Raw genomic sequence first — 9,332 nt, forward strand, 5'->3', positions numbered from 1 at the left:
GCACACCATGAAATATAATTGATCAAGAAAGCAATGTTTGAAGGCTGCAGGACATACTGATTATTCAGGTAATTCAGTTATTTTATAAACACCAACATTATGCTTTTCTGAAAACTTTCATTACTCAAACAGAAGTGTCCACTATATAACGCAAAGAGGCAAAGAAACATCGACATTTTTAAAGATCTAGTAAAATCATGTAAATCATTGAACTTACAGCTGCTTACAGTATTCGATGTTCTAATTTGGCACGAGTTTTCTAACTGCAACTAAATATATAAATATATAAAACTTTCAGTAAAATAAGGAGAACTGTAGCACAATAGTGAAAGTGCTCAGCTGCTAACAAAAAGGTTGGTAGTTCAAACCCAACAGTTGCTCTGCAGGAGAAAAAGATGTGGCAGTCTGCTTCCCTAAAGATTTATAGCCTTGGAAATCCTATGGCACAGTTCTACCCTGTTCTATAAAGTTGCTGAGTCGGAATTAACTTCACGGCTGTGGGTTTGGTTTGATTGGTTATCTGTCATGATAGGTACTTACATTTTTTAAATATTGTATTCATATCGATTTGACTCATTGATGTACTTTTTTAAAAATAAATGCAATACGTATAATTTCTACAGGTTTTTTTTTAAACAAGAGAATATATTTTGGGAATAACTGAGTTTCAGGATATACTACTGATTTGCTTAAAGTATGCCCAGTCTCCCTGCTTTCTTTCTCTATTTTTTAACAAAATGTGTGGTAAAGCACTCTGTGAAGTCAAATTATCACAAATTTTTTAGTAGTTTACTTTCCAGAATCACCCCCTGAAATTGGAGAAAGAAATGGTGTAAGGATAGCTTTTCTAAACACTGGGCAGGCTAACAGAACCAGACTGAATGTCAGGGACGTTTCTATGAAGCTCTGTTCTCCTGAAGACAACTATAACCAAAACTAAATTCCAGACTTCTAGTAATACGTTAGGATGCTTTCAGCTTAATTTCTACACCGCTGATAAAATCGAGATGACATTCACCCTTCATAAAAGTCAAGTGTGTCCACACCATCTACAAAGGGAACTTCCACTTTCTTGATTTCACACGTTTTCAGCATAAAGTGATTTGATTAACATTGCCACTGCATTCATTTATGCGGGTAAGGCTCTCTATGACGTACTATTATTAGAATTCTGCCATTGGTTATTATTAACATTCACCAACAGATAATGATTATTTCATAAGATGAGAAGTCTTTCAAACCTTTTATGTTCCTTTGTAACCAGTGTGTTATTATTGTAAATTTGTAGAAGTATTATCATCAACCTAAGTTTTAATAGGCCAGTATAGTAATGAATGCTACTTTGACTTCCTAATTCTTGTCATTCCTCTGTTAGAGTGGTCCTTTTAGAAAGAAAACGATTAGATTACGTGCCATCAGAAGAAATCAGTCTTGGTGTTAAGTGTGCTAGAGACTGACTCATTTCTTTTGCTGAAGCCCCACCCTTTGAGTGACAGGTGGAAGCTAAAATGTCAAGAAGGAGTCCTGTTGGAACAAGTGTTTAGGATGGTGTTTAATACAGCAGGGAGCCAAGACACAGTAGTAAGACACATAGTAAAGAATGTGGAGTATGTAGATACAATAAATAATTTTGGTTTATGATCTGCCATCCTGTTATTTGAAAGAGGAGTAAGTCAGGGAAATAAATGACTCTCGGTTCTTTGTACATGCAAAGGTAAGATAGTTATTACAAAATTTTACTGTTGCATATGTGCTGGGGAGAGAAAGCATGTGTATTTAAACATTTGAAAAATAAATCACTTTTAAGAAAAATACTTTAGTTCATATTTCATTGAGCTGACCTTTTGATTCAAGATCAGGGAATCAATCTAGGATGAAAACCAAAAAAACGAAAACCAGAAATGAATCATTTACCATGAAAAAAGGTATTTCGAGTCTCAGCTAATCTCGACTAGTTTTTATTGCGTTATTCTTGAAATGCCAAGAAACTGGCTTTGGCCATAATATTTGCTGTCCAACTATCTCACAGCCGTCAGTATGCAATTGCTTGCAACAATTAGCTAAACACCACTGTTTGACATATTCCCTTGAAAGGGACGGAGATGCTATAGGTATCTAACACATACAAAATCAAGTAACAGTCAGTCAGGCTGCTGCTGCAGTACAAGGAGAGAAGTTTGTAAATCCTTGACCAAGGAAGGGGTTTCACACAGCCTTAATTTTTTAAAAAAACACATTTGTCCTGATCCTGCATGCCTTCTCCTGATTTCAGGAATAAATTGTGGCACTGGCTAAAAAGGAGGGGAAAAAGCCACCAACTCTAGATTCATCGTTAAGGATATCCGGGGAAGAAGGGGAAAAAAAAAAAAAAGAAATGCAAATACAAAATGGTAATGGCACACAACATGGAGAAGAGAAAAATAATGGAACCTGCTAGCGATTTCCACCAAAACAGCAAACCCTTGAACAAACAGAAATTCATTACAATATACACATTGATTAACAACTCCACCATTACTAGGGCTGCTGCTGAAAGCCAGAAAATTAACTACAATATTCCAAAACAGAATTCTCATAAGATTTGAGAAAAACAGAGTGAAAAGTCAATGTTAGCTAAGCTCTTAGCTAAATCCACTCTTAATGGCCCCCAGTATTTAAACTATCATGGATTAAAGCCATGAAAATAAAAATTTCAATTTGAAATTTTAGTAGCATGTTGCTAAAATGGTCAATAAAAATATCAACAGATAAGCTTTGTTGACATAGTTGGAAAACTGCTCTCTTGACTGTAAAACTTTATTTCCACTCCCCCACCTTCTAAGATTTCTATGTTAGGAAAAGCCAAACTAAATATACTGGCTATGGTGTTGTAATAATGCTGGTTTCTGGGATGTTGCCACGTCTTCCCCCTCTCTCTCCTCCAAACCCATTAAAAATATGACTATTTCTGAAGTGCTGCCCAAGGAGGGAACAATCTAGGGTTAAGAACAATTAAGTGCCCTTCTCCACACATTCAAGTTTTCAGACACCAGGTGAACTGTTTCCATTCCGGGGGCGGGGCTAGCTCTCCTCACCAAATTAGCTGCGCCATTTTCCTCGTGGGACCCGGGAAGCCTTCCCTTCTGTCAGCAAGGAAGGCTCACAAGCCAATGCGGGTGGGCGGTGGAGTTCGCTTCCCTCGGTAGAAAGAACAGGAAGCAAACACTACCTAGCTTAGCCCGGAGCCTGGAATACAATGTCAGCAGTCCTGAGGCTGGAGAGCTCGAAAAGTCCCGGGCAGCCTCAGGACAGACCGGAGTCCCCAAGTGCTTTCGTGTGGAATTATTCAGAAGTGCATAAGGGACAGGCTCAATTTCTTGGATATCCTGCAATCTGGAGACACATCCATACAGGAGCTGAACTGCTCTCTGAAAAGACCAACTATCGCCTCCGACGGGTCTCTGTGAGTGCGTTTGGGGCGGTGATGGTCCCTTTTTAGTAAGCGGTAGTTTCCCCGTCGGGTGACAGTCGCTGACCAGTGACCCGCCGGGAAAGCCATGTCGCTGCTCCCCTCAGCCCATTTCCCTCCCCCCTTACATCCTGAAGGGATACGAGCACTCTGCGCTCTTGGTCTCCCAACACAATCAACGCTATTGGGGTCTCAGCCAGGAGCGCACAGCTGTGCCCTTCCAGTTCCGGCACCAGTTCCTGAGACTTCCTGCCACTTGCCGGAGGGGTGCGAGGGTAGAGCCTGGGCACTGGTCACCGGCGGCGGGCACGCGAGGAGGGCGAGGGTTGTGAATCGCTGGCTGCGAAGCCCGCGTGCGGGAATGAGAAGGGAGCAGGGCGCGGGGAGACAGGAGGGGAAGGCGGACCCTCCGCGGCTACTCCTTGTCGTCCACGAGATCGGCAAGGTCCTGGAGCACTCGCAGGTGGCCACTGGCGTCGATGCGGCGCTTCTCGCGGATGAGGTCTTCCAGGCTGTGAAATCTGGCCGTGTGCACCTTGTTTTCCCCAAGGTGCACCTTGAGATAGTACTGCAGCTGCGCCGGCTGCGTGCCAGCCGGCACCTCCCCTCCGGCCTTGAACTCCCGCTTGCCAAAGCGGCACCAGGCGGCGAAGCTCTCTGAGTTCGTCCAGCAGATCTCCTCGCTCTTGAGGCCCAGGTGGCCGCAGGCGTTCTGCACCACCAGCTCGGCCACCAGCGGGCGGTAGCGGTACCAGCTATTCACCACCCGGCCCACGTTGGCCGCGCCCGCCTCGTACAGGCTGTCCTGGCGGATCTCGCCCTGGTGCAGGTGGATGATCTGCCCGCCGCCCACGTAGACTGCCCAGTGCGGGGCGGGCGCGGGCGGCTTCTGCGCGGGCTGCAGCCACAGCAGCTCCAGCAGGTCGCCCGGCTCGCAGAGCGCCGGCAGCGCGGAGACCGCGTAGACGCTCAGGTCGGCGCCCTGAGGGCCGCCGCTCACTTTGGAAAAGATGCATTCCTGGCCCCGAAAGGCAGAGAACTGAGTCTCGTTGAGGACCAGCTGGTGCAGCAGGTGGTGATGGTGGCGGCTGGGGCTCTCCGGACAGGGGGTGCAGCCCGGAGGCGCCTTCACACCAAACTTGTCGGGCTGGCCGCGTTCGTCCAGGTCCTCCTCCTCATCCGAGAAGAAGTAGGCGACCCCGACCCGCAGCTCGTCCTTCTCGATCCCTGATGGGTCCCCTGTGGGCAACTCGCTGTAGTTGAGGTGGGTGATGCGGTCCAGTTGGTTGCCCATCAATGACGCGGCGAGGCAAGAGCCAGGAGCCGGGATCTGCAAGAGCACAGAGAAGAGGCAGAGACACCGTCAGAGTCGGGCTACCTCTCCCATCGTCCCTCCCCAACACTTACAGTGCGCCGGGGACCTGCTCGCCCGCCCTGGCGCCCGCACTCGAGTCACCTGCGCAAACCGAGTCCCCCCTGTCTCCCCGGAGGCAGGAGGGGTGCAGAAGCAGCTACACCGTCCGGGGCGAGAGCGGAAGCCACCACAAAGCCTCCAACCCAGTCCTAGAACCCAGTCCAACTCCCACAAGAAAAAACGCAGGCAGGCGAGAGGGCGTGCAGAGTCCTAGTGGGGAGGACAGCGTGGGTTGCGACCGCGTGGTACACCGACACCCAAGAAAGGGAGAAAGCTAAGGTTGGAAGGGAGACAAGGCGCCTAAGCCACAGATCCAGGAGCAAAAGGCGCTCACATTTCTGTCCCCACCCTCTCCAGCCCACCTACCAGTTTTACACTAGGTCACACTCCTCCCCTGACAGCGCCTCGCACAATGACAGTCGGACACATTCGCAGGCACTCACTTGACACCAACAAAATTTCACACATTTGCAGTCCAGACACTGACAGGCTGGTACACTTTTGCGAATGCCACATATACATACAATGACAAACCGTCGCGACGCACACTAACACACTTAGACTCCCACATTCGCAGCCGCACGCAATTCCAGTCCCACGCTTGCACGCTCGCCGATGCATGTACACCCGAGCAGCCGGGCACACCTGTCCACACAGGAAGGTGCACTCTTGCCCCTACTCTCGCCTTCTCCCCAGCAGTCAATCCGGCTGTGCTAGGGCGAGGCTGCCCTATCTAAAATTACCTAACAAAGAGGCAACGGAAGCATGGGGAAGCCAGTGCCGGGTATGTATGGGGGGGGGATCTAATTTCAGACAAATGATCCCTCTCCCTCCTACCCAGCACAGGGTCCAAACAATTCGACCAAGAAAACCGTTTCCAAGGCAAAGAAAGCCGCCTCTCCATACCCGTGATTTCCCTGCTCCTGAAACCCCAAACTCCTTTAAAGTCTCCTGGTCCCCATGGATGCTGCGGAGGTGACCGTGGCGAGTGGGTCCGGGGCGGCGTGTGAGGCTGCAACTCCGCTCTGCCCCGCGCGGAAAGGTGCGAAGCTGTGCCCGGCGCGGTGTCCGCGCGCCCGCCCTTCCGCGCTGGCTAGAGATTCAGTTCTACCTCGGCAGTCTCAGCTCCGCTCTGCTTTCCCACAGCCTCCGGGACGACTCTTAAGTAGCGAGGACAGCCGGTTCCAGGGCCCGCCCCGGAACGCGCTCATTGGCTGGAGAGGGAGCCCAGGCCTCGTCAATCTCTGGCCAGAGGGGAGGAGAGCAGGGGAGGGTCTCCTGCACGCGCTCCGCCCCGCCCGACCCTGCCCCCGCTCGCGCTGTGGCGGGCGGAGCTTACTAGCGCCTGAACGCGCGCCACCCCCGCAAGCGTAGGTGTGGGTGCCCGCGGGGAGCGCGCGAGGGGCGGTGCGTTTCTTCATGTCGCCGCTGCGAGCTTCCTTTCGCGCTCTGCGACCGATCCTCTCCAAGCTGATAGAAACTAACACGGTCCCCGCGCCTTTCCGTGTTTCCAAACTATGGTCTCTAGCTCAGAAGCTGAGTCCGAGGGTGGAGAAGAAGCCCCAGTACTGTCCAGGTGGCTCAGGCACTGCGGGCGGCCCGGAGAGGGGAGGAATTGTCTACTGGCAGAGGCCGGCGCCTTAGCCCTCCTGTTTCCTAGACCCGGAACCTCGGGTCCCCGAGGCTCCCGCGCTGGTCCTCCGCTGGCTGACTTTTTCCTGCTGGGCAGGGACGCCTTTGAAATTGCTCCTATGACCTTTGGTTCTTCATTTGACCCAGGTGAAGTTGCTGACCCAGCAGCATTCGCGCACCGTTTAAGAGGAGCACGGTTTCAAATGCGACCTACAAGTCTGAGCCTTCCTGGCTGTGCTTAGGATTTTGGCCTCCAGATTTCTGTCTGTGAAAGAGATGAATCACAAATGTTGACAGTAGGACATAATAGTGTTTTCCAAACACCAGGACTTTCTTTGATGAGGGATTTTTGTTCGGTTTTCTGGGAGAAGGCTGTCCAGCAGAAATTAATAATTGCATTTCTGGATGGAAAGTTAATAAATGAATGTGCTCTGGATATTGGAGACTGAAAGATGGCTTTCACATATAAGAAATTCTAGATCAACAGGTTAAAAAAGTTATAGTTAAGCCACAACGAGTTCTTAGTATCTGGTTCTAATCTCATTGCTTCAGGTCTGGGCTCCAGCAGCTTGTCTATGCTGCCTACTCTCTCTGCCCAGAGTTTGCTACTTCCTCTTTGCAACCCATTGGTAGCTTGTACAAACTCTGTCAGAGCACCTACCCTTTTTTATTACAAACTTGTTCACTCACTTCCTCCTTCCAAAGTAAACTTCTTGAGGTTAGGACTGCACTCTGCACAGCTTTCTCTTCTGGGCTTCTTTCACAATGTGGGGCATGCAACATCTCAGAAATAATACAACGTGTTATGGATTGAATTGTATCCCCCCAAAATTTGTGTATCAATTTGAATAGGCCGTGATTCCCAGTACTGTGAGATTGTCCACAGTTTTGTCATCTGATAAGATTTTCCTATGTGTTGTAAATCCAATCTCCGTGATGTTAATGAGATGGGATTAGTAGCAGTTATGTTAATGAGGCAGGACTCAATCTATAAGATTAGGCTGTGTTTTAAGCCAATCTGTTTTGAAATATAAAAGAGAAAAGCAAGCAGAGAGACATGGGGACCTCATACTATCGAGAAAGCAGTGCCAGGAGAAGAGCCAGCCTTTGGACTATGGGTCTCTGTGCTGAGAACACTAGTCCAGGGGAAAGAGAAAGCCTTCCCCTGGAGCTGGCACCCTGAATTTGGACTTCTAGCCGACTAGACTGTGAGACAATAAACTTCTGGTTGTTGAAGCCATCCACTTGTGGTATTTCTGTTATAGCAGCCTAGCTGACTAAGACACAATATATCAGTGATAATAAAAATTAAAACAGCCAAGGCATTGTGCTAAGAGGTTTATGTAGAAGCTTTAATCATGACACCTCTGTAAGATGTTTACCAATATCCCCATTGTAACGATTGAGGGAACTGAGGCCCAAACACCAGTGCCAGCTGTCCATCCAAGGCCTAAGGGACTCCTGGGCCAGCTGTTAACTGGGCTGTACTTTTTGTTGAATGAATAAAATCTTGCTTCATAAACTTAGAAGACTGACGTCCCATAGAAGCTGGGTGATTGGCTCAAGGTTACAGGGATGTTGAAGCACATTATAAAATGCTTTTCTTTAGATTATTGTTCGAATGTTTTCAAACTGCAAAGTCCTCAGTTTATGTTTGCTTTCTGAAAGTCGCTGTGTGCCACACAGCATCCAAACACAGTGATTTATCAAATTAGATGCTTAATAATTATTGCTGAAAAAAATGGTTTTCAAATGACCATCTGTACACATTTGGTGTACAGAGATCTTTCCAGAAATTTAGCTATTATCCATGTACAAATTATTTGAAAACAAGCTGGCATCCTTGGAGCTGACCACAGGTTGTGATGGCCGCTTTTATACTTGCTATAAATAATAACCCATTTTGGCCCTGAAGTCAAGAGAATTAAACAAGTGACTTCAGAGATCAAGAAGTAAATTACTAGTAGTGTTATAAACTGGACTTCCGGGGTCTTTGGGGTAAGGGTATCCGCAGGGTTCATTACGGATGTCTGCTATCTGACAGGAACTAAGTTAAAGTAGTTCAGCACTTAACTCTGAATAACCTTTTTTATTTATTCATTTTTTTTAGGTCCTTTCTTCATCCTCAAGATCAAATCTTGTGCCCAAATGTTCACAGCCTATTTGCGTAGGAGGATATGGTCTCTCCTGTCTGTCCTCTCTCCTACTGCTCTGGACTGCAGTGTAAGCCAGCCACTTCTCTTTGGCTTACTCTCTCACCCACTCCAATGGATAATTAATATAAAATAGCATCAGGGCTTGGAGATACAGTGTCTAAAGTTTAAAATATCAATATGCATCTTTTTGAATCTCCTTTCCTTGTCCATCCCCTGGCTAAGATACAAAGACTTTTTCTTTAGCAATCACAGAGTAAATACTCTGAGACCCCCTCCTATCCTTAGAGTAGAAGGCGGGGAACTTGGTGTCTGTGAGGTTTAGCAAAAAAGGGAGCTAAGAGTAAACTAAGGAAAATGCATCTAGTCTTTGACTATTACAAAGAGAGTAAAGTAAAAATTAGGTGAATTAACTTGAAGAATGCTATATTAGAAAACCTAACTTATCTTTGTCTCACAAAATATCGTTTGCTAATTGTTTTATATGGCTATTTTTTCTCACCCTGCCCTGCCTGCTGTCATACTGAGAAAAGACAGTGTAATACAGAGTTAAAAGCACAAACTCTGGAAGTCAACTGTTTGGGTTTGAACCCTACCTCAACATTCATGGGCTGGGTAACCTTGGGTAAGTTACCTAGCCTTTCTGAGTTTTAGTTTCCTCATATGTAAAATGTGATAATGAGAG

The 9,332-nt window shown here is 47.2% G+C and overlaps 1 protein-coding gene across 1 annotated transcript; it reads right to left on the bottom strand.

Annotated features, from left to right (window-relative positions):
- Positions 1-2,690: 2,690 nt before the first annotated feature.
- Positions 2,691-6,116, bottom strand: LRATD1 (LRAT domain containing 1). Its single transcript, XM_004373046.3, has 2 exons — positions 5,769-6,116; positions 2,691-4,778 (listed from the first exon to the last, which is right to left on the bottom strand). The coding sequence occupies exon 2, from the start codon at positions 4,740-4,742 to the stop codon at positions 3,864-3,866; it is 879 nt and encodes a 292-aa protein (XP_004373103.1). The 5' UTR covers positions 4,743-4,778; positions 5,769-6,116; the 3' UTR covers positions 2,691-3,863.
- Between the last annotated feature and the right edge of the window lie 3,216 nt (positions 6,117-9,332).

This window comes from Trichechus manatus, unplaced genomic scaffold (assembly GCF_000243295.1).
Source record: "Trichechus manatus latirostris isolate Lorelei unplaced genomic scaffold, TriManLat1.0 scaffold00023, whole genome shotgun sequence".
Taxonomy (NCBI): Eukaryota; Metazoa; Chordata; class Mammalia; order Sirenia; family Trichechidae; genus Trichechus; species Trichechus manatus.

Excerpts from the sequence above, each read along its gene's own strand:
- LRATD1 (XM_004373046.3), bottom strand. The coding sequence starts at position 4,742 with ATGGGCAACCAACTGGACCGCATCACCCACCTCAACTACAGCGAGTTG.